General features: G+C 37.2%; 1 protein-coding gene across 2 annotated transcripts in view; it reads left to right on the top strand.

Annotated features, from left to right (window-relative positions):
- The window catches only part of CCDC148 (coiled-coil domain containing 148), a 189,756-nt gene that overhangs the window by 85,301 nt on the left and 77,187 nt on the right, over positions 1-27,268 (top strand). For both annotated transcript variants that reach the window (XM_063077403.1, XM_063077411.1), the window contains one exon: positions 13,971-14,111. In XM_063077403.1, the coding sequence (XP_062933473.1) occupies positions 13,971-14,111 (141 nt within the window). The remainder of the gene's footprint in view (positions 1-13,970; positions 14,112-27,268) is intronic.

Below are 27,268 nucleotides of genomic sequence, written 5' to 3'. Positions count from 1 at the left end.
TTTACACTGAATGTAAATGTGTATAGCAGCTTAATTTGCACTCATGAAAAACTGGAAACAACCCCAATGTCTTATGAGTACTGATTGGATAAACAAACTGTGGTGCATTAATACAACGAAATACTTCTTAAAGTACTCAAAGGAATCAGCTACTAAGAAATGCAATGATGTGGATGAATCTCAAATGCATTATGCTAAGTGAAAGAAGGCTCCAAACCCAAAAGACTATACTGTATAATTCCTTTCATATAACATTCTCAGAAAAAGGAGAGCTATAGAGATAGAAAATAGGGCTGAAGCCACTGCACTGTGAGTGAAGGACTGACCAGTTTGGGAGAGATGAGAGATTATGGGCATTTTTTTTTTTTTCAGTTAAAGCTGAAGCTTTTATATTATATGAAAGCAAAGCTAAACTCTTTCAGACATCAATGAAGATCTCTAATCTGTTTTTCCATTGTTAATACTTTGTTGTAAACTGGAAAGAATGGCATAGTCATTTGTGTTCAACTTAGTTCTAATACTACTAGGTGTCCATTAACAGGCTACAGGCTGAGGATAGGTATAAAAAGCTGAATAACACACAGTCCTTACCCAGAGAGCCCATTGTCGTATAGAGAATGTGACTTTAAAATACATAATTTCAATTCAGTGTGATTAATTCTATAAGCATTTGCCCTGGATATGGTGGTGACAGCATGGACAAAATGATTGTCTTGTGTTGGCTGGGTCTGGCAAGGCTTTATAGAGGAAGAGATGCTTGAACCAAGTCTGGAAAAGTAAAGAACAATTTGCTATTACAGTGAGAGGTGGGTAGGTGTGGCAGGGCATTCCAGAAGTAGGAAGAACTATTCAAAGCCATGGGTGGCCAAAACAGCATGATGTGTTTGAAGACTTGCATGTAGTTTGGTATGGGTGGAACACAGATAGTGTGCAAGAAAAAAAAGGAGCATTCTTTGGCAGATAATGGAGAATCTGATGTGTCATGCCAGGAGTTGGTGTTTTATCTAGTAGAGGAGAGGTTGAATATTGATAGCTTTAATATTAAATTAGGGCTTCATATGTTTATTTTTAAGAATGTAGATGTATTTTCGACATTAAAATTTTGGAAATTGTGCATGCAAATTCAGACTTCAAGCTTCTCTTGAAAAATCAAACATCTGGTGACTTGATGCCTGCATTCATTATTATGTGGCAACGACAGGCTGGAGTCAAAAGCAGCTGCCTCCCTTGGGTGCCTTTAGGTGGAGCATGCGCCTCTCCATCTGGGTGCAGTCCCAACGACCACCTCTTGTCTTACACCCAGCCCCTTTGCTCACTTTTGATACCTGCCTGGTCCCTGCAGATATTTGAGCTTGTGTCTCTTCTAGAGACAGTGGTGGAGCCATTGAAGGCTTGAGGCAGGGAAATAATATGATTAGATTTTTTGTTATAAAAGGATTAGACAGGCATGAATGTGGAGGATGGGTTGATATGGGATAAATCTGAAAGTGGAGAGCCAGTTAGGAAATAATTGTCAGTCTAGAAAGGAGATGATGAAGGTTTAACTGAACTTAGTAGCTTTGGGGCTGGCATGATAAATTAAGTCTGGATATATTAAGGAGGATTTGATGACAGGATGTAAGGGATAGTGGAAAGAAAGGAGTCTAGGGTTGCTCTTGGCTTGGGCAACTGGGTGATTGTAATACCATCAACCTAGGTGGGGAATACAGATTCTGAGAGAAAGATAGTGGTTCTCTTTTGAACATGTTGCTTTTAGAGGTCTGCCAGCTACCCAACAAGCGATTCGATGTATGGATCTGGAGTCATGGATTTGGGAGCTGTGAACACATTCTCAGTACTAGAGGTCCAGTGGGTTGAGTGGGAAGAATCAAAAAGTCCTAGGAACACCAGAGTGTGCCTAGAGGAAGTGGGTCTAGCTAGCCAGTGGACATGTACAATCCATGTTATTTATTCTGACATGCTTTAAAATATGCTTTTACTTAATTACAAGTTAGAAACTTGTTCTTACTAATTTCACAGAATATGCCTTAATTAAAACACTGATGACAATATTATTCAAGGATTAGATCCTCTCCCTATGTGGTCCATGGGATGTACATGACATAGAGGAATCACACATATGAAAAAACCAGGATAACATAACTCATCGGACTCTAATGAAAGGACAAACTAATTTTAAATATAAAAACAAAACAAACAAACAAAAAACCCCCAAACACTTTCACATAATGAAAATTATGAATTATTTTGTGAAATTATAGAATTATTGGTCAGTTATATTAGCTCTGTTATGACAGATAGCATCTTTTTTCTAGCTGAGAGTAATTATCTGTAAGCAGGAAACTTGCACTAGAACATAGATTTGAAAGACCACATTCAAATTTATAAATCTCCCAGCATAAGTGGCAATTAGATTCACACCATCATGCTTTATATGTTCTATTTAATATGTTTTTATGAATTAGGACAGATTTGTGTCCTTGGTTGAACAGTACAGAATTTTATGTGAGGGGTCATAGCTATTCCTCTGAGAAACATACGCAGAATAAGTAATTAGAAGATTGAGGAAGTTGGAGGAATGTCTAAATGAGCTTCAGTAGAATTGTCATTTAGAAGTAAAACTGGCTAAATCTTGAACATAAAACAAATGAATTCAAAATAATGAACATGGTTCTAGTGTTTATATACTCAGGACATTCACTTCAGAGGTTTACTAAGACTTTAAGGAAAAGAATCAGATTCTGCATTTCCATGAACATATTGTAATATCACCATAGCATCCTGCCTCTCTCTAGTATCTATTGGAAAAAGTTCAAGATGATGGGATTTATCATTTTGTGAATGCTCAGGGGATTGATGTGCATAACTTCCATTAGAACTTTGGGGTATAATCTGGGTGAGGCCTCTGCATGAATATAATTTTAATTTTACCCTTAATTTTGCATTTCACACTTCATCTTCCCCTTCCCCCTCCATTTTCCTACTTGGAAGATATTGCTTCTTTTTTTCTGGTATGTTCTCATTCAGGCAATATGCATATATCAACATATGCTATGTCTAGTTTGAAATATTTATTGCTGAATAACATCCCAAGTGGAGAGGACTCTGCTATGATAATGGAAGTCACTTTCTTTTATGTTTTTTCCCAGTTAATCTTCTTGTGATCTCTGTTTGACTTCTCTTCTTGGCCCCCTGTAGAGGTTAGATGTAATGAGTTTCTTTCTCATGTGAAGAGATTAAAATTACTGCCATGTTCCTTAAATGATCTGTTGTTGATTTTGTGCTATATCTAAAAAGAATTGAGCTGAGGGAGAAAATGTATTCTCACTGAAGGCTTCCTGTTTGGGTCCTATAAGTTAAAAAATCCATAAACTGTAATCACTTTCATCATACGCTGTAATTGCTTTTCTTAATTTTTGCTCTCAGCTGTGGTCTCCATTTCATAGCTCTGGTATGGCCTTATTCTCATTAAAAAAATAAAAATGCTCCAGTGGTTACTGATCTATGAGCAGTTCTCTTGAGGTTCTGTTCATTAAAATAATAACTCTAAGGGAAATATCAGAGCTTTGAGGTGTATGGCTATGCTAACCTGAACCCGTGAATTTAAGAATAGTTTACTAATGCTCACTTACAATATATAACACACATCTCTCATCTTCTCCCTCTGGACATCATAATCCCCTAATTACAGAAGAGGATTTTAGATAACTCCTTTTCTTCTCTATAATCCATTTCATTTGCATTAATTAGGTAAATGCCTTGCTAGGTAAATGGGCTAGATATTTTATTTTACTTTATTTTTAACCGTATCCCAAGATAAGAAAGCTCAGAATTAAAGAATCAAAAAGGGAGTCATTTCTGGGGTTGGGTGGCTTTATGGAAAATCCCCAATATTGAAATTAAACTTAAGGCTCAGCAGAAAGTTGTCTCAACTTTCTTAAGAGATGTTTGTAAGATAACAGATACCTTTAAGAATGAGTTTTATTGAGTCCCTTCAATAAATAAAGCACTGTGGTAGATTTTATGGATTACAAAAAATGTGTAAACATTGTCCTCAGAAGCATACAATCTAGTTGGGAAATGGCATATGCAATGTGAGGTGGTTAATGAACAAACATTTTTATATAACTTTAATAAGCATTTACTGTGTGTCAGGCATTGTGATAGTTTCTATAGGAGATAAGAGAATAAGTGTCCTCTATCCACTGGGGAAGATAGCTATACACATATATAAGCTGAATATTTCTTAAGACCATTCATTACGAATATGACCTAAAGTAGAGTGTTAATGAACTTTTCTGTTCTCTTACAGTCTAATCCTCCTTCTTTCTCGTGAATCATTCAAAGCTGAATTCAGGTCCCACCAGCTGTGTGAAACCTTAATGATTTTAACCTGTCTTGTTGACAAAAAGCCAGAGAGGCAGAGTGGTGAGGGGATAGATGGAAGGAAGCATGGTCTGTGTAAGGAACTCATCAGCCTGAAGTTCCATAATGAAATTATGGAACCCCAAAAGTGACATGCTAGATGGCAGTCATCTGGCCCTGAGGTTTAGAGGCTAGGCAAGTATACAATTGCTAATCTGAGTTTTAGACACTTATTCATCCACCCAAAAAATATTCATTGAGCACCTGCTTTGGGTCAGGCACTGTTCCAGGAGTGGGATTAGAACAGTGAATAAGGCAAGTCCCTGCTATCTTGGAGTTTATAGTCTAGTGAGAAACACAGACAAGAAAATGAATCAATTGCCTAATAATCTAATTTATGTAGTGGTAAGTGAAATGAAAGTAAAGCAAGATAGGCAGTTAAGGTGTGAGTGGGAGGGGTCTATTTTAGACACTATTCATGAACACAGGTCAGAGACGAGATAGAAAAATGTTGGGGGAAATCATTAGGAAGCGGCACTGAACAACACTGAAGGACTGATGAGCAGGAGTGAGACCTTTCCAGGAAGAGGCCTGAGATGGAGATAAGCATGGTGTGTAGAAGTGGAAAGGAAGAGGCAAAGAGGGAGGGCTGGCCTGTTTGCTCAGGTGAGTGACAGGAAATATAGACTTAATATGTGGGGTCAAGTCTAAATATACTTTGAGAGATTGAGCCTTCCTTTTGAACAAGGTGGTGTTCAAATAAATAAGTAAATAGTTCTAAAGCCACTTGAAATGGTAGTTAAGAATCCACTACTCTTAGAGTCTGGAGGATGGGAGCAAAAGGTGTGAAAATTAATCCAACAGAGAGATGTGTAGAGAATGGATTGAAACAGTGACACTGAAGTCAGGAAAGTCATCCAGAAAGCAACTGCAGCATTCCAGGAACGTAAATAACATTTGTATAGCACTTTTGATTTCTTTTCTCATTTATTTATTCATTTAAATGCATCTGTTGAGCATCTATTAGGTGCCAGGTAGTATGCAAAGCACTGGCCATGCAATGAGCCAGTCAGATATGGTCCCTGTGCTCATGGAGATCACAGTCTAGTGGGGAAACAGGCCCTGGCAAGTAATTACAAGACTGGATGTCTAATTTCAAACTATGATAAATACCTAGAAGAAAAAGTAAAGTGTATGAGAGCATATAAGTAAAGAGCTTTATCTCATGTAGCAGTGGATTAGGCTTCCCTGATAGATACTGTAGCTTGAATATGAGTCTGAATAAGTTGGTTAGAAAAAGGGGTGGGGGAGGCAGGAAGGAGGGGAAGTGCACTCCAAGCAAAAGAAATTGCATGCAGAGGAACCATGCAGCTGGAGGAAATAAAGGCTGTACAGGGATCTGTAAGATGACCCGTGCACCTGGAGCACAGAGGGTGAGTTGGTAATTGGTATGGGATTATGAGTTGGGGCTGCAGACATAGGCAGGGCCAAACTCTGGGGGCCTTTTAGTCTACAGGTGGAAGATTAGACTTCACCCAAGAGCAGTGGAAACCATTAAAAGATGTTAGAAAAGGAAATAGGGGTGTGAGCAGGGAATGAAATGTGATCAAATGTGTGTTTTGCAAATAATCACTCTCGCCTCAGTAAATATAAAGACCGGGACAAGAATGGACGCAGGGAAGCCCTTGAAGGATTAGGGTGGAGGCTGTGGAAATGGAGAGAAGTGAATGGGTCCAACAGAGTCACAAAGTATAAGAAGGTATAGGCAACAGGACTTGGGTATGTGGAGTGTCAGGGATAGGTGGTGTCAGGATGGTTCCTGAATTTCTGGCTTATGCAAATGAATGATGTTTGCATAGCAACCCCATAAACTGCATCATTATTATCCCATTTTACATTAATCTTAGGTTCTTAGTGGTTAAACAACGTGCCCCAGGGGACACCATTAATATCACAGAGGTAGGACTTAAACTCTGGTTTATGATTTCGGAACCTGGGTTCTCTCAGGTATACTGTGCTTCTAAGTTGATCACTGAAGGAATAAGCACTGTGGCTCAATGATGGTGGCAGAATAGCTTTGGATTTTTTCTCACAAAGCCGTAGGATCTTAGCATTGGGAGGGATTACAGAGAGCTTCCTCATGTATTTTTCAAGCTTCTTGGACTGTGACCTACAGTGAGAAATGTATTTTACATTACAGATGAACACACACACACACAGAATGGAAACAAAAATTTATTGAAACAGCATTACTAAATCAACATGAGATGCACTCTTTTATTTTATTTTACACTCTTGCATAAAAAAAAAGCTGGTTGCTACCCACAAAATTGGTTTCATGGTCCATTCATGAGTCATTTGAAAAATAGTGATCTAGTTCTCTTAATTTTTAAAGGAGGATTTGAAGCCCAGAACTGTGAAGTGATTTTCTAAGGTTTCACGGCCAATAGGCAAGTGAGTTCCTGACTTAGTCTAGTTTTATGACTCTTTTCCATTATACAATTTGGCTTTGCCATCTTCATAAATAAAATTGACTGATAGGTTTGTAAATGTTGTCCCATAGGAAAAAAATAGCTGTTGATAATTTTCTGCTTATTGTCATTTAGTTTGTTTTTTCCTCTAAAAGTCTTGTTTTACACTAAGGTTAGACCCTCTAGGACCCAGTTAAATGAAACATTGGAAGATTTTATTTGAAAAGAAAAGCACATGAAACAGTCAAGATAATAATAGTGTATAATCTCTGAGATTCTGAGAAAAACTAATAACAAGCCACAGAAAATGAAAAGCAGTTATCAGAGAGTTGATAAAAAATGCACTTATGAAGTTATCCAAGAAACCAAGGGACAATTATGAAACCACGAGGAAAAAACAAATCTTTCTGCTAAGTAAAAATGCCAGGTGGAGAATAGAAAGCTTTAATAATGAATGCAAAATCACAGGTACTGCATTTCATGGGTGAAGTTTAAACATAAATGGAACATATGAGATAAAAAAGCTTAGGAAGGTAATATTGAAAAATCATGGGACATTTGGAAAAAATCTAATGAAGCTATCAGATTGCTAAAGATTTAATAAAATGAAAATCTGAAGTTTACTCAGCTGAACTAAGTTTAGAAACTTATAGTAACATTTAGAAAGGAGACAGAGAAAGGGATTTGCTTGCTACTTTTTACACATGTCCTCTAACCTTGATGGAAATGTGAATTAGTCATTAAAATTTCTGACAAGATTTCTGGATATTTCCTCATCAGATAAGCACAGGTGAAGCTTAGGAAGCACTGAAGCAGCTAGGACTGGGCAAAGCAAGGATTGGTTGAGTCCTACAGTGGAGGAATCAGAAAATGGTAGCATGTCCGGGGGACCTTTTTCTTTCTAAAGACCAATCCAGGGAGGCAGAAGGGAAAATGCTGTCATCTAACTTCTAAGCATAGCTTCAGAGCCTTATCCATGCACCCACCCAAAAAGTACTTTATTGAACCCTTATGAAGTGCCAGATGCTGTGCTAGACTCTGAAGACCCCTATGAGTAAGACAAATTTGGTTCCTGCCTTTAAGACGTTTGCAGCCTGTTGGAGGTACAGGCCATTTCAAATGGTTTGATGCATGTGTAATAGAAGAGGGACAAGGTGGTAGGGAAGTAGAGCGAGCACCTGACATGGACGTGGTGGGTGAGGAAAGGCTTGCTGGAGCTAATGATATCTAAGCTTAGACTTGAGCAGGGTAAGTAGAAGTTAGGCAGGTGAAGAGTGAAGGAGACAGCTTACTCATTTCAACATCACACTATATGTTTAACACCTTAATAAAGCATAGGCCTGGCACACAATAAACTCTCATAAATGGCTGTTTTTAATATTTTTATTATTGTCAGTTACAGACACTGGTCAGACAGTACATTTCTTTTGATTTCCCATATAAAATAACCACATCACACAGTGTTTTTGTAAATATGGCTGATCAAACATGATATTAATGTTTATCTGTTATTATTTAAAAGGCCTACAAAATACTGATGTTTCTCATTGCAATTTGTTCTGTTGCAGAAGAAAAAAAAATTGTGATCTCTCTATATAAGGAAATATAAAATAGAATCAGAATAATATAACTTAAAGGAATTGTGGAGGTCATCTGATCCAATCCTTCCATTCAACATGTGAGAAAACTGTGAGCCATTTGCTCAAAGTAACAGTATTGTTGGTTAGTGGCAGAGATGGGACTGAAAAGCAGGTGTTCAATATTTATTTTCTTTATACCATACTGAAGCTTAGAACTTTTTCAAAGCTCTCAACTTTGATATAAAATTGTATTAATATTCTTATCTTGATGTTAATTCCAATTGTTACCTTTGAAGTTTTCATGGGCTTCATTTTTTGTTTTTCTGCTACTTTATTCCCTCTGAGAATATGTGTGTTTATTAATTTCACTTGGATCATTTTACTTTACATTAAGAGCAAGGAACTCTCTCTTAACTTATTATTTGTAGTAGATGAACAAATTTTAAATGTCATTTGTCCTCTGTTAGGTTAAGGTCTCATTCAAAGACTATACGCTAGGCAGGAATATTAAACAAAGCGTTAACCATAGACCTGGAAAAATGTCCTGTAGTTAATAATCTAAATAATGCTTTCCTTATAATGCACTCCTGACTGCCACTGTGGTAATGTTCATTCGTGGTTACACAGTTATGTTCACATACTCTTTTAAAGGTATATAATTAGCAAACTCTTTAAAATAAAACTGCTAAAATGTTCTTTTGGGCTATTCTTCCTTTTGCTTGCTGTTCACTCAGAAGTTTTCTGTGCTTTAGCCTATTGTGCTAATATTGATTCCTTTGCCCACCTGCCAGCTTTCTTATTCTTAGGCAACCCTAATTGGTTGTCTTTCTCTCCACATGGGAGCCATCCAAATCCCCTGGCTCTCTCTGTGAGGATCCATTGGATAAGGGCTTTTTCAATGGCACCCTTATCCCACCAGATTCTTCGTCTTATGCATTGTGCATTCTCAAAAGCCCTTTTACCTTATTGCTTAGATACCAATTGCTGCTGGGCCTGTTTCTTATTGTCAAGATCTCACAACTCTAGCTTCATCAAGCTTCTCTGCTTCTTTCCTTTACTCTTTTTTTTTTTTTTTTTTTTTTGGTATGGTTATAATTACAAATGATGTGAATTACTGACTTTAGGTTAACCTCTGTGTGTCCTTGACCGTTCTCATGATTCCAATATTAAGCGGAAGCGATTTAGCTTCTAAAAGCTGATGCCTTGCTCTAGGGTTTTTTTTCCCCAGCATTTCTATTCTCTTTCTGTCATTTGTTACTTGACATCTACAACCCATCAGCTTCAGGATTCTATGGTGTGTATATCCCTTTTAAAAACCCAACATAATCTTATCATCTTTTCCGGAGAACAGAAGCAACATCATTTAGTCTTGCAAATAACAGGGAAGGGTTAACAGGTTACCCTGGTTGGATTGGTCTGGTTATTTTCTTGATTGCCTTAGGAAACTAAAATCTTCTCTAGTTATAGAACTTTGCTTTTGCTTTTGCTTCTTTAAATCATATGACATCATATATATAAAGGTCATTCAATGATAGTTCCCCTAAGTTAGTCTTAAACTAAGAGATGAGAAGAGTAGGTCCAAAACCCAAACACAGTCTCAGTGCTCAGAAAGGCCTAATGTGTGCTAGCTTTTCCTTTCACTGGTTCCATGCATTGCAAATCTTTCTTCCTGTTGCCTCAGAACCTTAAGACTGCAGTATTTTATTATATAAGTCTCTTCAGTTGTACATTATATTTTATGATTTATTTCATTTTTTAAATAAAATTTTTGTGTGGGAAATTTTAAACATATACAAAAGTCTGTCATCACTTAACTTCAACAATTTTCAACTCATTAGTGGAATTTGTTTCATCTATACTCTCCCATGCCCCTTGGAGAGTAGTAAGAATGGACATTGTCTCATTTTATCTGCTATATTTAAGCATATATCTCTAGGATTAAAAGGACTCAAAAGAGCATAAGCACACTATTATTATAATACCTAAAAACTTCAACAATTTTCCCTTAATAGCATCAACTAGCCAATCAGTATTGAAATATCTCTAATTATCTCATAATTTCTTTTCACTTTTGGTTTATTCAAGTCAGAATCCAAATATAATTCAAATATTGCATTTAATTGATACGTTTCTTAAATCTCTTTCAATCAATAGTTGTCCTTTCCTCCTTTTTTCTTGTAATTTGTTAAACTTTCTCAAATTTCAATTTTGTTGATTACATTCCCATACACTATTGTTTAATATGTTTCTCTGTTGGCTGAATTTCCTGTAACCTGATAGGTAGGTCTAGAGATTTGATCAGATTCGTTTGTATTTTTTGGCAAGAATAGGTCATGGGAATGCTGTATGCTTCTATCAGGAGGCAAAATGCCTACTCATTTCTCTGTGGTGTTAAGATTATTCAGTCTGTTCAGTTGTCACCAGCCTGATCCCTCTCTCATAGTTTCCCATCAAATGTCAGTGTGAAGTTTTTAGTAGCCATTGATGATCCTTAGTTAGGATCCATTATTTCATCCATTCTTGCAATATGGTGTATTCTAATACTAACATTTCTTCTTGTTTATTAAGTTTTATTTGAAGTATTAATTTTGATAAGTTAAGTAAAAGGTAATTATTGAGCACCTGTGATGTACCAGTACTTTGCTAGACAGTATAAGAGGAAGGCAGATGCATGGACTGTATTCTAAGTGTAAACAAACAATATGTTCAAAATAATTAGACAGCAGTTATAGTATGATAAGCAAAATAAGAAAAGAGAGATGAGCACGGGTTGGAGAATGTTTCACAGAAAATGTGAGCCAGGAGCATTTTATGAAGTGGGGGAATTTGAGGGCATTCCAAGTGGGGGAGTAGTTTGGATCACTTCTTGAAGCTAAGAGAATGGCCATTTAAGGGAAGGTACACAAACAAACCTATCTAGAGATCATATATTAGCTAGGTTAAAGTGAGGCATTGGTTGGGAGTGAGAAAGTTAAATTATTTAGTTTCTATATTGATCAATTGACATCACCATTGTGAACATTCTCATCTCATTCTAAGTACATTTGTCAGAAACACTTTGAGTAAACTGGGGAACTACAGCCAAGCTCAATGTTTTGGAAATTGACTTGTCATGAATAAAAGCTTATCTGAGCTTGAGAAATGTATGATTTTTCCAAGTCAGAAGTAAATTGTAAAGAAACAGTCACGTTGATGGGTATACACAGTAATTAAAAAAATAAATCCAAGTTTACAGGAGGCTTGTGGTTCTACAGACCAAACCAGGATATTTGAAAAGCAGGGTCAAGTTCACGGCGGGGCTTGATATGAAGCTGAGGCAAAATTAAAGATGTTGAGTCTAATTTTGGAAATGTTGGATTGTAAGTGCACATTCAAATAGCCATGTCTTCAAGAATTTGTTAATGTAGGATTGGATTGCAGACAAAAAGATAGAGCTAATAATATAAATTTTACAGTCAGACACGTAGAAGTGATGAGCTCATCGAAGAGGATGAGCACATCAGATAATGAACACAGAGAGAGGCTGGAGGCCAGAGAGAGGATAATAGAGAACTGAGGGTGTAGGGTAGGCACAGGAAGCAGGAAGAAGAAAAGAAGTCAGCAGTATCCACTGGTGGAGAAGCAGCGGAGAGCAATGCCATGCACTAAGAAGGAAAGAGTTCTGAGTATGAAAAGATGGTTAACAGGGCCAGGTACCACCAGGAGGTCAAGGAACTACCCTTTGGGTATTCAGGAGGGTGACCACTGGGAACACTTGACAGAACACTTGATTTTAACTGTAGCAAGTTACAGATGGAAGATGAACTACAGAAAGGAAAGGTCTGGAAGCAGTAGGTTAGAGCAAAAGGCACTGAAGATTGATTGTTAGGGATGGGGTTCCAAATAAGAAGGTAAATATGATAGCCACAATAAGCAGCAGGTGGGGTAAACTAAACTATGCTTAAAAATCAGGAGTAGGGGCCGGCCCCGTGGTGCACTCGGGAGAATGCAGCCCTTGGGAGTGCAGTGGCGCTCCCGCGGCGGGTTCGGATCCTATACAGGAATGGCCGGTGCGCTCACTGGCTGAGCGCGGTGCGGACGACACCAAGCCAAGGATTGTGATCCCCTTACCGGTCACAAAAAGACAAAAAAAAAAAAAAAAAAAAAAAAAAAAATCAGGAGTAGGATTTTCCTTGGTTACTTTGATAAACAGGGCGAAATATAATTTTAGAAAACTAAATTTTTGAATAATGTAAGTACAAAAATCTTAACTATTTAGGGTCACTAATCATATTTGTAGGACATTATTTTATTTATTTGATTTTCATTTTATATATTACCATTAATGAATGATGCTTATGTCAAATATGAAAGAAATGAGGAATGTAATTGGGAATGCTAGTTTTTCCTTTTCTGAAAAGAATTTTACACACCTCTGCATTTCTCTCCTGGCTGCCTCCTCAGCCAAATGTGTACATGGACCAGGTAAGTGTTTGTTTTTATTTTGTTAGTTTCATAGGTTTCCTGCTTACTTGTTTACTATAAAAATGTCACCCAGCACAGAAAGTTTTAAAGGATAAATTTTTAAAATCCCTAGAATTGATTCTATTCAGAGAGAACTAATAATATTATTTTGATAAACTCCCTTCTAAATCTCTTTCTATGTATAGATACAGAATGCTATTTTATGTTAATGAGATCACACCATAAGTGTGGTTTTGCATCTGCCTTTTTGCATCTAATAATATGTTGTGGACATTTTCTAGGTCAATGAATGTATAGATGTAATATCCTTTTTCAGTGGCAGTCATTGTATGAAGGTAACATAATTAAATTTAAGCCATCTTCTATTGCCAGACATATAGACTTTTTCCAATTTTTCTGTTTCAAGTATCATTGCAGTACACGTGGGTACATTTTGTGTACTTGTCTAGTTGACTGTCTTCTTTGGATAAGTTCCCAGAAGTAGGGTTGTGGGTCAAAGACTATTTTATATTGTGATACATATTTACATATAACCCAATACTAAACAGAAAAGATGTACCAAGTATACTTCTGCCAGTAGTACATATCAGTACCCAGAAAGCTTTTGTTAAATGTCTTAAAATCTTTTTTATCTTAATTCAGGCTCATTTTCCATACTTATAAAATAAGGAGGCCAAAATGTATCAGTGGTTCTTTAACTTTTTAGGGTCTTAGGACTATTTGAGAATTTTTGAAAGTTGTTTGATCTTCTTTCTAGAAAACCACATGTGCAAAAACAAATAAATTTTTACATAATATTTATGGGAATTCAGAGATATTTTGGAGTCAAATCACAGACTCTTTAGGACTTCATTCCATGAATCCAACTGAGGAATCTCTGAATGAGGTGATTTTAAAGTTGCTTTTTCCTTTTAACACTAAAACACACACATCATACACACAAATATCTCACAATCATGTGCACACAGAATTTAAATATGTATTTGCACAGAATTTGACATATGCTTGATGTAAAACCTAGTTTCATTATGACCTGTGAAATCGCTTCAGAGTGCATACTTAACTAATGAAGTGTTTCTATTTATTTCAGGTTCTTCAATGGCGAGCCCACCAGGAAGAGGTAGCAAGACTGGAAATGGAAATTTCTGCCAGAAGAAGAGAAAAGGAAGAGGAGAAAAAGAAACTGTGGAAAAAGAAAGAATTGTTGCAAAGAGAGGAGAAGAAAAAAAAAGTATAAAATCTATTGTCAGTGTGAATATGTGAGTGAATGTTACTTGCCTGAGTGAGCTTTAATTGACCTTGGTGTTTGGCATGGAATTCTTATAGGCAGTTCTGAAACATTCATAAGGGTCTAGTGGAATCTTGCTTCAGTTTATTTGGGTTTCAAAGATTTGTGGACATGGAGAAAAACCCACTTTGTTGATTTTCACGAGCACAGGTATCAGTGATTACAAGAGGTGCTGCAGATTAAAAACTAAAAGACAAAGTTTGTGACTTGTTAAGTCTTGTACTAAGTAGGGACATGGCAAGGTACTGGGATAGCATTTTGATTGATGGCAATGTGACAAATAATAGTCAAAAATGTCTTTGTTGGTAGAATATATTGTACTAGGAACAGTGCAATTCATGGAAGGCAAAAAAGACCTTTGAAGAATTTATTTCTTGATTTATTATTTGTTAGATGGGTTTGTTTTTCATTTACTGACACTAATTTATCATTGCTTTTTTGAGCAAACATTTATTTCACAATCTTAAAAATGTTCATCAAAATACTTATTATTAATGCCTTTAAAGTGATTGCTGATAATCTATGGAAGATAGAATACACTTGAGTTGTTTTGTGTTTTGTTTTGTTTTTAATATATATGAGGTATTTATTTAGGCATTTTTATTTGTTCCCACAATAAAAATAATAGAATTTGCAATAGAAATACTTTGGATAAAATTTCTATCAGATTAGTCAACGTTTTTTTATGGAGTTGCTGATTTCTGTGGGAATAATTCACAAAAAAGGCAATTAATTTGTGATCAACACAATGGAAGGAAATCTCCTTAACTTTTACACCTGTATTGACTCCATCTGCATGATAAAAAATTTCTTTTTTCCATTTTCAAATAGGCCTTTTATTTGGGTGAAATCCCAGTTGAAGTCTAATATGTGAACAGATGAAAAGGTTGCTTCCCTGGATTAGGCCTGGTAGTAAGCAGAGAAGGTTCCAGAGCTCAGCTCTTTCAGTCCCAACTCCACACTCATATCCCCCATAACTTTTTTTTTATTTCTTTTTTTATTTTAACTTCTCAATATACATTGTAGTTGATTTTCATGTCCCTTTACCCATTCCTCTCTCCCCCTCTCTTTTTCTCCTCCCCCTCCATCTACATCATATCTGTTCATTTGTCTTCAAGTTCAAGAAATCGTTGTGATTGTTGTGTCTTCCCCCCATTTATTTGTTTGTCTATTTATTTATTTATTTATTTATTTATTTATAACGTCCATAAATAAGTGAGAACATGTGGTATTTCTCTTTCTGTGCCTGACTTGTTTCACTTAATATAATTTTCTCTAAGTCCATCCATGTTGTTGCAAGTGGTAGTAATTCATTCTTTTTTATAGAAGAGTAGTATTCCATTGTGGAGATATACCACAGTTTCCTTATTCATTCATCTGATGATGGACATTTGAGCTGGTTCCAATTCTTGGCTGGTTGCAATGCTTGGCTATTGTAAATAGTGCTGCAATAAACATGGGAGTACAGGTATCCCTTCAGCATGATGATTTCCATTCCTCTGGGTATATTCCCAGCAGTGGAATAGCTGGGTCATATGGTAGGTCCACCTGTAATTGTTTGAGGAACTTCCATACCATTTGGCATAAAGGCTGCACCATTTTGCAGTCCCACCAACAGTGTATGAGAGTTCCTTTTTCTCTGCAACCTCGTCAACATTTATCATTCTCAGTTTTTTGGATATTAGCCATCCTAACTGGAGTGAGATGGTATCTCAAAGTGGTTTTGATTTGCATTTCCTGAATGCTGAATGATATTGAGCATTTTTTTATGTGTCTGTTGACCATTCATATATCTTCCTTTGAGAAATGTCTATTCAGCTCCTTTGCCCATTTTTTAATAGGGTTATTTATGTTTTTTTGCTGTAAAATTGTTTGAGTTCCTTGTATATTCTGGATATTAATCCTTTATCAGATGTATATATATATATATATATATTTTTTTTTAAATTTATTTTTATTTATTTATTTTTTAAATTTTCTTTTGTCGATATACATTGTGGCTGATTGTTGCTCCCCATCACCAAAACCTCCCTCCCTCCTCCCTCCCCCCCTCTATCAGATGTATATTTTGCAAATGTTTTCTCCAACTCTGTTGGTTGTCTTTTCATTCTGTTGATGTTTCCTTTGCTGTGCAGAAGCTTTTTAGTTTGAAATAATCCCATTTGTTTATTTTTCCTTTGGTTGCCTGTGCTTTTGGGGTCCTATTCACGAAGTCTGTACCCACTGCTACTTCCTGGAGTGTTTCTCCTATGTTTTCTTTAAGGAGCTTTATTGTTTCAAGATGTATATTTAATTCTTTAATCCATTTTGAGTTTATTTTGGTATATAGTGAGAGGTACAGGTCTAGTTTCATTCTCCTACATATGAATATCCAGTTTTCCAGCACCATTTGCTAAAGAAGCTGTCTCTTCCCCAGTGTGTAGACTTGCTGCCTATGTCAAAGATCAGATGGCTGAAGGTGTATGGGTTGATTTCTGGGTTCTCTATTCTATTCCATTGATCTGTGTGTCTGTTTTTATGCCAGTACCATGCTGTTTTTATTATTACATCTTTGTAGTATAATTTAAAGTCAGGTAGTGTTGTGCCTCCAGCTTTATTTCTTTTTGCTCAGGATTGCTTTGGCTTTGCATGGTCTTTTGTTATTCCATATAAATGTCTGGGTAGTTTTTTCCATTTCTGAGAAAAATGTCATTGGAATTTTGATGGGCATTGCATTGAATCTGTAGATCACTTTGGGCAATATGGACATTTTCACAATGTTAATTCTTCTGATGCAAGAGCATAGGATATCTTTCCATCTTCTTGTGTCCTCTTTAATATCTCTCAACAGTGGTTTGTAGTTCTCTTTGTAGAGATTTTTCACAACCTTGGTTAACTTTATTCTTAAGTATTTTTTATTTTTGGTGGCTATTGTAAATGGGCTAGCTTTCTTGATTTCTTTTTCTGCATGTTCACTGTTAGAGTATAGAAATGCCACTGATTTTTGTTGATTTTGTATCCTGCAACTTTGCTGAAATCATTTATCAACTCTAAGAGTTTTTTGGTATAAGCTTTAGGCTGTTCAATATATAGGATCATATGATCTGCAAACAGGGACAGTTTGACTTCATCTTTTCCAATCTGGATGCCCTTTATTTCCTTCTCTTCTCTGATTGCTCTGGCTAGTACTTCCAACACTATGTTGAACAGGAGTGATGAGAGTACCCATCCTTGTCTAGTTCCTGTTCTTAAGGGAAAAGCTTTCAGCTTTTACCTACTCAGGATAATATTGGCAGTGGGCTTATCATATATGGCTTTAATTATGTTGAGATACTTTCCATCTATACCTAACTTGTAGAGAGTCTTTATCATGAATGAATGTTGAGTTTTGTCAAATGCTTTTTCAGTGTCTATAGAGATGATCATATGGTCTTTGTCTTTGATTTTATTGATGTGGTGTATCACATTTATTGATTTACATATGTTGAACCAACCTTGCGTCCCTGGGATGAATCCCACTTGATCATGGTGTATAATTTTGTGTATGTGTTGCTGTATTTTGTTAGCTAGTATTTTATTGATGATTTTTGTGTCCATATTCATCAAGGATATTGGCCTGTAGTTTTCTTTTTTTGTTGTATCTTTGTCTGGTTTTGGTATCAGAGTGATGTTTGCCTCATAGAATGAGTTTGGGAGAATGGCCTCTGTTTCAATCTTTTGGAAGAGTTTGTATCAATTCCTCTTTGAAGGTTTGGTAGAACTCTGCAGTGAACCTGTCTGGTCCTGGGCTTTTCTTTGTTGGGAGATTTCTGATAACAGCTTCAATCTTTTTTATTGTTATTGGTCTGTTCATATTTTTTATATCTTCTTGGCTCAGTTTTGGTAGTTTGTAGGTGTCCAGAAATTTATCTGTTTCCTCCAGATTTTCAAGTTTGTTGGCATATAGTTTTTTATAGTAGTCTCTAATGATTCTTTGTATTTCTGTTCTGAGGTATCAGTTGTAACATCACCTTTTTCATTTCTAATTTTTATTTGGGGCTTTTTTCTCCTTTTCTTAGTTAGCCTTGCTAAGGTTTATCAGTTTTATTTATCTTTTCAAAAAAATAACTTTTTGTTTCATTGATCTTTTGTATCATTTTCAGGTTTCTATTTCATTTAGTTCTGCTCTGATCTTAAGTATTTCTTTCTGTCTACTAACTTTGGGATTGGATTGTTCTTGTTTTTCTAGTTCTTTAAGGTAAAGTGTTAGATTGCTGCCATCTTTCCATTCTTCTGAAGTAAGCATTTAATGCAATAAATTTCTGCCTTAGTACTGCTTTTGCAGTATTCCACAGGTTTTCGTATGATGTGTCATTATTTTCATTAGTTTCAAGAAATTTTTTGATTTCCTGTTTAATTTCTTCTTGGACTCATATGTCATTTAGTAGGATGTTGTTTAATTTCCATGTGTTTGTATAGTTTCCAGAGTTTTGTTTGTAATTGATTTCTAATTTTAATCCATTGTGATCTGAAAAAATACATGGAATAATTCCAATTTTTTAAAATGTGTTGAGACTTGATTTGTGACCTAACATGTGGTCTATCCCAGTTAATGTTCCTTGTGCTGATGAGAGGAATAAATATTCTGAGATTGTTGGATGGAATGTTCTGTAGGTATCTGCCAAGTCCAGTTGGTCTAAAGTGTTGTTTAGATCTTGTGTTTCTCTATTGATTTTTTGCCTAGATAATCTGTCCAAAGTTGAGAGTGGGGTTTTCACATCCCCTGCTATTATGGTATTAGTGTCTATCTCATTCTTTAGGTCTAATAGTGTTTGCTTTATAAATCTGGCTGCTCTGATTTTGGGTGCGTATATATTTATAATTGTTATGTCTTCTTGATGGATAAATCCTTTTATTGTTATATAGTGGCCTTCTTTATCTCTTTTTATGGTTTTTGGTTTAAAGTCTATTTTATCTGATATAAGAATAGCTACTCCAGCTTGTTTTTCATTTCTATTTTCATCGTGTATCTTTTTCCATCCTTTCACTCTTAGTCTGTGTATATTTACAGGCAAGATGAGTCTCTCGAAGGCAGCATACTGTTGGGTCCATCTTTTTAATCCAATCAGTCTGTGTCTTTTGAGTGGGGAATATAATCTTTTTACACTTAAAGTTATTATTGAAAGGTGTTGATTTACTCCTAGCATTTTATTGTTTTTGTTTAGATGTCTTAAGTATCTTTTGTTCCTTTCTTTCTGATTTCCTGTTTGTGTTCTGTGTCTGTTGGTTTCTTGGGGTGGAGATAAACTATTTTTTCTGTTTATTGTTAGCATTTCAATATGGTGGATTTTTTTCTTTCTTGAGTATTCATGGCAGTGATGGTTGTTTTCCAGGTACAAAACCCAGTACTCCCTTGAGAATTTCTTGTAAGGATGGTGATGTGGTAGTGAACTCCTGCAGTTTTTGTTTCTCTGAGAAATATACTATTTGTCCTTCATTTCAGAAGGATAGCCTTGCTGGGTAAAGTATTCTTGGCTGGCAATTTTTTTCCTTTAGAATATATAATCCCATTCTTTTCTGGCTTTAGGGTTTCTGCTGAAAAGTCTGATGTTAGTCTGATTGGGGCTCCCTTATAGGTGACTTGATGCTTCTCTCTTGAAGCTTTTAAGATTCTCTCTTTGTCTTTGAGTTTTGCCAGTTTGACTATAACATTGCCTTAGAGAGGACCTTTTAGGGTTGAATATGTTTGGCGATCTTTGGGCCTCCTGAATCTGAAGATCTGTGACTTTCCCTGTACCAGGGACATTTTTTGCTATTATTTCATTGAATATGTTTTCAATGCCATTTCCTTTTTCCTCCTCTTCTGGAATACCCATCATTCAGATATTTGAGCTCTTGAGGTTGTCTGTTATCTTTCTTAGGTTTTCCTAAATTTTTAAAATTCTTTTTTCTTTTTTTTTTTGGTCTGCCCATCTTCAGGGTCAGAAATTCTCTCTTCTGCTTGTTCTAGCCTACTGTTTAAACTCTCTGTTGTATTTTTTATTTCGTTGATGTATCCTCCAGTTCCACAAGCTCTGCTAAATTCTTTTTCAGGGCATTGATTTCTTGTGTACATTTCTTCTTTCAGGCCCTGTATTTTTTTTCTCATTTCATTGTGTTGTTTGTTTTTTCTTGTATCTCATTTAGTTTCCTTAGAATTGTTGCTTGAAATTCCTTGTCAGTCATTTCAAGGACTTCCTGTTCTATAGCATCTAGAGCTTGAGAGTTATTATTTTCCTTTGGTAGTGTCGTACTTTCTTGATTTTCCATATATCTGTTATCTCTCCTTTGGTGTTCCGTCTCTGTGGAAAGGGGTATCACAGTTCACTCATTCCACCCTGATGTCTGGCCTGGATCCCAAAGGGACTGTCAATTCTGGGCAGTGGTGACTGGCCTGGCTGGGGGTCCCATGGTGCCTGCATGTTCTGGCATGGCTGACTCAGGGCATTTGGGCCAAGTGGCTCTCAGGCCTCTCTGTGCGGCAGGGACTAGCCTGGACTGGGGGTCCTGTGGCACCTGTTTCAGTGTGGCTGACTTGGGGCATGTGGGCCCAGCAGCTCTCGGGTCTCTCTGGGCAGTGGGTACTGTCTTGGGCTTGGGGTCCTGTGGTGCCTGCCTGTTCTGGTGTAGCTGATTCAGGGAGTGTGGGCCCAGCAGCAATCAGGCCTCTCTGGGCGGCAGAGACTGGCCTGGGCTGGGGGTCCTGCAGTGTCTGGCTGTTCTGGCACAGCTGTCTTGGAGCTGTGGGCCCGGCAGCTCTTGGGCCTCTCTGGGAGGTGGGGACTGGCCTGGGCGGGCGTCCCAGGGCATGTGGCTCCTGCCTGTTCCAGTGCTGCTCTTAGGGCTCCTGTTGTTGCTTTTTGATAGTTGTATATTGGTTGACTTATGGGAGAGAGTGACGCTAGGAACCATCTCTTCTGCCATCTTGACTGGAAGGCCCCTTAAAATATTTTCTTTTGAAAAGCTGTTTACAGTGCTAAGAATGACTGATTAATTCATAGTCATTGGTGGGCAAACTTTTCATTTTTGTGAACATTGTTGACATTTTGGACTAGGTGACCAACTAGGTCTAGAAGTTTATCCTTCAAAGCTGAATATATGGGGGATAAAGGAACTATGGATTTTTTTTTTTTTTTTTTTTTTTTAGCTATAAGCCAGTATTTCTGCATTGCATTATATTTCAGTTGTCATTGTTCCTGATTGATTTGTTTTGTGCCTTTAAATCAGCAAATTGGTGTAGAGGCAGCATGTGTGAAAAACAACATACATAGAAGTTATATGATCATTTGACAAAGTCAGCTAAGAAGATATAATTCACAGTTCTTATATTTTAATTCAAGAAGGAATTCAATTTCCGCTTCTTAGGAAGTAAGTTCAGTGGTTTCATTAGGTCCCCGTCAAGAGAGTTGATGGTTAAAAGGAATAATGGCATGTACCTCAGAAACTCATAAATATTGATCATGTTTCAAATAATGTAAGTGAATGATATATCTCTGTGGGGGAACTTACCAGTTTACTGTTATAAAAGTACAGTATTAGAAAGGCAAATCCCTATAGTTTTGACATCTACTTGGACCCTCATAGTATTTTCTCTCTATGAATTAGTTTTACCACAAAAAATATTGTATTTTTAAGCATAGTTTTACATGTAGCATCAATTTAAATGCTATATAGAGTATTTAGATACTGTTCCATTCTCTGGGGTTTGTAAAGATGAGAAAATACACAAATTAACTCAAGTATTGAGAATGGGAATAGGTGTATTTAATTGTGGAAATTAAATTTGAGTTGGGGAATTGGCATGGTTACACAGGAGAGGATGAGGGCATTGCTAGGGGTCGTCTTTGCAGTCTGTAAGCTTTCTGGGAGTAAAAGAAAGGCATTTCAAAGGACAGAAGAGAGATCTTCCTGAACACAAAACAAACAAGCAAAACACCAAACAGAGTAATGGAAGGAATAATCAGGCAATTATAATGGCCACGGTTATCAAATGGCTAACCCAAGTGCAGCTTACAACAAGAAGGCGCTTCTGACTGAAAGAATGAAGGCTGAGGAGAATTTCAGCATAATTAGTCACAGGTGTAAACTAAACTTCAATATCCTCTGCATATTTTAGAATGCAGGATTAGATCTGTACCTATGAACACTAGAGAAGTAAATGTTAAAAAGATATCAAGGCTTCCATACTTAGAATGCATTTTTTTGGCTCTTGGTTACATTTTAGTTGGCTGCAAAAAGAAGACATATCCCTTCCCCGGGACAAGTTTGTACATTAATTTCTAGTGTTATTTCACTGTTCTGGTCTTTATAATGAGGAACATTATAAGAAATGCCCTATCAAATGTTTTGTGTTATTTATATAGCGTATAGGGGACATTACAGTGTTTTGAAAAGCCCTAAGCCAGATTTGTGATAAACCCCCAGCAATTGGGTAGGACCAAGGCATATGATTTATTTTATTTATTTTTTCACTTAAAAAATATTTTTAAAGTAGAGCTTGATGTAATAAACACATTAATATCCATCACCTAGCATTGAAAATATTACTTTTGTTTCACACTTTTAAAATTTAAATGAAAGAGTATATTACAGATAAAGTTGGGAGTCCTCTTTTGAGGTCTAACTCAGTACTACTTTCCTTCTTAACCTCCACAGAGGTAATCATGATCACAAATTTTACTTCTATCTTTCTAGGCCAGATATTAATTTTAATATATTTTAACATATAGATTGTGAAATTTTTCATGAAAAGTCTCATACCATATTATTCTGCAGCATGTACATTTCATTCAACCTTATGTTATTGAGATATACAAATATTAATGCATATAGACCTAGTTCACTCTTTTAAATTGCTATATAGTGTTCCATAGTAGGAATTTATTCATTCTTAGTGGTTGACATTTAAATTTCTAAAGTTTTATTCTTGCAAACCATGCTGCAGCGGCTACCTGGTACCTGTCTACTGGTCCATGTGTTCAGGGCTTTCTCTAGGGGGTATCTAGAAGGGGAATTGCTCTGTTGTAGGATTTGTATACTTTGAACTTTATAAGATTTTTCTTTGTGTCTGGACAAGTCCTATGTGACTTCTTGCTCTTTGTGAGTAGCTTGGTTCTAGCTCCTGTGTGTGCACATGTCCCGCAGCCACCAGCCATTCAGACTTGTATTACGTCCCAGTTTCCCCTCGAGTTCTTCAGCTTCAGCTTCCTCTCACTGTTCTGACTTTGGGTCCATATTTATTTTTGGCACTGGGGCAATCTGTGTATGTGTGTGTAGTGTGTAGTTGTTGTGTTATAGTTTATCCAGCATTGCTATGTGTTTGAGGTAGGAAAGAAGATTTCGGTGTCAACTCAGACATACTGACCAAAAGTTCTGGCTTCCTTTATATATACTAACCACAAACCTAGATTCTGTTTGTTTTATTTTATATGTTGGAGACAAATTTGTTTTTTTCAGAGTTTAATAGCAGCTTGGCAGAAAATCTGGTAGGCCACCCCCCCAACTTGAGACATGCTGCTTTGCTAGCTGGTAGTCTGTTTTTCTCCATAAGCTGTTTCATCTACCTGGCTTTCTCTTCTCATATGTCAGCAGCAGGAGAGATACAGATACTATGCCATGTGTGAAACCCCACCATAGGATTTCTGAACAAGAGATCATGTTCCTCCTAATTCTTCTCCCCAGCAATTTGTGTTGAAGGGCCTGTTTGCTGGAATAATATGTTAGTTTGTATCCAGTACTGAAGTTTACCCTTGTTGGTGCCCAGCTCCTTAGATCACTTTGTCCTTTGTGCTTTAAAACTTTAGTTGAATATAACACTCATTATTTTATCTCAAGAGTCAAGGAAAGTTTTGATTCATAAGTTGTTAGATGCTATTGGTAATTTTTCAGAAGCATCTTTCTCTTTTTGAAATTATAGTCATGATAAAATCAAAAGATGACGCCTTTCCATAAATGATTCCCAGGAGCTTTCATAAGAAATAAAATTGCTATGCTAGATGGACCTTAAAATGACTGATATGTAATATCGGTCTCCATACTACTCTTTCACTAGATGTGGCTTTTTGGGTGGTTTGAAAAATGTAAAAATCGCTCTGCATCATAGAGTTTTAGGAGATTTTGTTGCTGTGTGACACCTAGTCCAGAGTTCCATGGGATCTGAGGCCAGGGTAGTTCCCGCCTAGCTTCCAAAATAGAGACTTTAAGCAAGGATCACACAAAAGAAGGCATATCCCTTCCCTGGTCTAGCATTTCTCAATTCTTTCCAAATTTTAGTCAACTCCTAATCCAGCGCTGCAGACCACCCCCATTGTACAGTGGAGGGGTGGGCAGCATTATCAGGGAAGTCAGGATACCTCCACCGGGTGTGTGACCTTCTGCCTTACCTCAGAGATGTTTCTGGGGAGGAATCTATCGCTTTACCAATTTTCAGCCTCTTATGGCATCATACCAATAAATATCACAAGACCCAGACTTCAGTAGGACCTTGGCACTTGGGTGTTCTCTCATGTCCTCAGGTGATCTGTCAAATACCTAGAATTACATGCATCCTACAGATAACCAGGAAAGAGAGGAAATAGTCCAAAACAAAAGGTGATAGGCTATCATAAACAGAATAAAGACTAGAGGACTGTAACAGTGCTTCTTCTCAGAAGACTCCAGAAACTCTGTGCTGAGGAGGGAGTCCAGAGTGCCTCCACAGTTCAGATGAAAGCCATTCTCCCAGTGTGGGAATTTGTGGGTTCTTATGAGGGCAACTTATCATGAAATCATAAAATCTCTTCTCCAGTGTTTCTTAATCTAATGGTATACTGATCTAAAGAGCCAAGAGTGGAAAAAAAGGTTGGCACAGAAGAATGATTTTTAAAAAAGCCAAAAACTCCCAGTCTTTAAAACTCTGCTTCTTCAGGATTGTTGGGATTTTAAAGGGCCAATGAATAACACCTATAATAAGCAGGCTTCTAAGATGGTCCTGAGATTTCCTACACCCAGAACTACAAATACTGTGGATTTTACTCCTGTAATTAGGTTAGATTATATGGCACAGAAGACTTTTAAAACAGGGAGCTTAACTGAATGGGTCTGACTTAATCACATGAGCCCTTTAAAAGCAGAGAGTTTTCTCTGGCTGGTTGAAGAGGTGTAGTCAGAGATTTGAAGCGTGAGAAGGACGTGACCTGCCATCAATGGCTGAAAGATTGAGGGAGTAGCATGGCAAGAAATGTGTGTGGTCTCTAGGAGCTGGGTGGCCCTGGCTGATAGCCAGCAAGGAAATGGGACCTATACCTCTAATCCTATAACTGTAAGGAACTGAATTATGACAAAAACAAGAATGGGCTTGGAAGCTGATTTTTCTCCAGATGAGAACTCAGTTTTGTCAGCACTTTGATTTTAGCTTTTTGACTCCTTGAGCAGAGTGCCAGCCACACTGTGCTCGGCTTCTGACTTCCAGAATTCTGAGCTAATAAATGAATGTTGTTTTAAGCTGCTAAATATGTGGTAATTTTTACGCAACAATAATTTTTTAAAAACTAATACAGATTTTGGTATCTGAAAGTGAAATGCTGCCATAACAAATACCTCAAAACATAGAAGTGGCTTTAGAATTGGAAAATGGAAAGAAGCTGGAAGAATTCTGAGGATGTCATTTTAAAGATGATAGAAAAAGACTAGAATACCTTGAATAGATTGTTAGAAATATGGGTGTTAAAATTGTGACTGGTGAGGGCCCAGGAGGAAGTGATGAACATATTATTGGAAACTGAAGGAGGGGGGAACACTGTTATACAAATATAGTGGCAGAAAGCCTGGGGAAATTGTGTCCTGCAGGTAGGTAGAAAACAAATTAGTAAGTACTGAATTTCGTAAGTGATGAACTAAGATTTCTGGACAGTGTTGAAGGTGCCACCTGGCTTCCTTTTGCTGTTTATAGTAAAAAGGAGAGAGATAATTTGAGGGAAGAACTGTTAAATGAAAAGGAGCCAGACTTGATGCTTTGGGCAATTCTCAGCCTATCCAGATGGGAAAAGCCCCTAGAGTTAAGAGGTGACCTCAGACAGTGTGGTGTAGAGAGAAGTCTGAGTGTGTGAATATGTAATCTTTTGTTACAGCCTCAGAAGGTCAGAGTATTCAGTCATAGAAAAGACCGAGAGATTAAGGGTGCTTCTCAAGAATCTTTTCAAACTCGAGAGCCTTCAGGAAGTTTAAGGATAATGTCCCTCAGCCATCAGTGGAAGGCCAAGAGAGAGAAGGGATTATTTCAAAAAGACGGTGGGTGTGGCTTTTATCCAATGCTGTGAATCCCTATAAAATCCACAGAAGGCCCATTCGGTTCTTGAGAAAATTTTATCAGAAACACTGCTGGCTTGGGGTGAAAGAAAGAGATAGAGGATAATGTGAAGGGGAGCCAATGGACTCCCAAAGTTCTACTAGTGGGATGCAGGCTGATAAATCTTGTCAGCTGCACGCATGTGCTACCATTCATAAAAAAGGAAGGATGACTCAGAGGGCAGAATTAATAGCCCAGGTATTAGATACTAGGGCTGGCATCCGTGGCCACCTGGCATTCCTGATACTTCCACCATTGAATCAAACCTACCCATCTAGGCTCAAGAAGGGCTGAGACTACCCCAATCTCCCTGTAAAGGGACAGGCTGCTCACTGCCAGGCAGGGGAGGGGAAAAATGCTTCCTGGAGACAGACAGCATTTTAAGAGAGCGGCGGGGCTGATCTGAACATGCTCAGTCTCTTCTCCCAAATTTGCCAATCAGAATGAGGGGCAGTGACTGTGAACCCTCCTGGGGAGCGGAAGTTTCCAGCTATGTGAGGAGTGGAAGATAAGCATTCCCCCTAGCCAGAGTGTGGGCTAGTTTTGATATCTCCTAGTACGTCCATGGCTCTGAAATGATATTTCACTAAAGGCTCAACAGAGGGAGAGCAGTCCAAAGACACTTATATATTCAATAATACATTGGCCTTAATATCTTCTCTAAATGGTACATGGTAGAGCTAGGGCTGGGTCTGGAGCTCACAGACCCCTTGAGCCCGTTCACAAACCCTTCACATGCAGGTCTACGAGCTAGGTAACCGGACAAAACAGGCCTTGG

This window comes from Cynocephalus volans, chromosome 1, assembly GCF_027409185.1.
Source record: "Cynocephalus volans isolate mCynVol1 chromosome 1, mCynVol1.pri, whole genome shotgun sequence".
NCBI lineage: Eukaryota > Metazoa > Chordata > Mammalia > Dermoptera > Cynocephalidae > Cynocephalus > Cynocephalus volans.
Note: the sequence above shows the minus strand (reverse complement) of the source record. Positions and strands in the feature narration are given on the sequence as shown.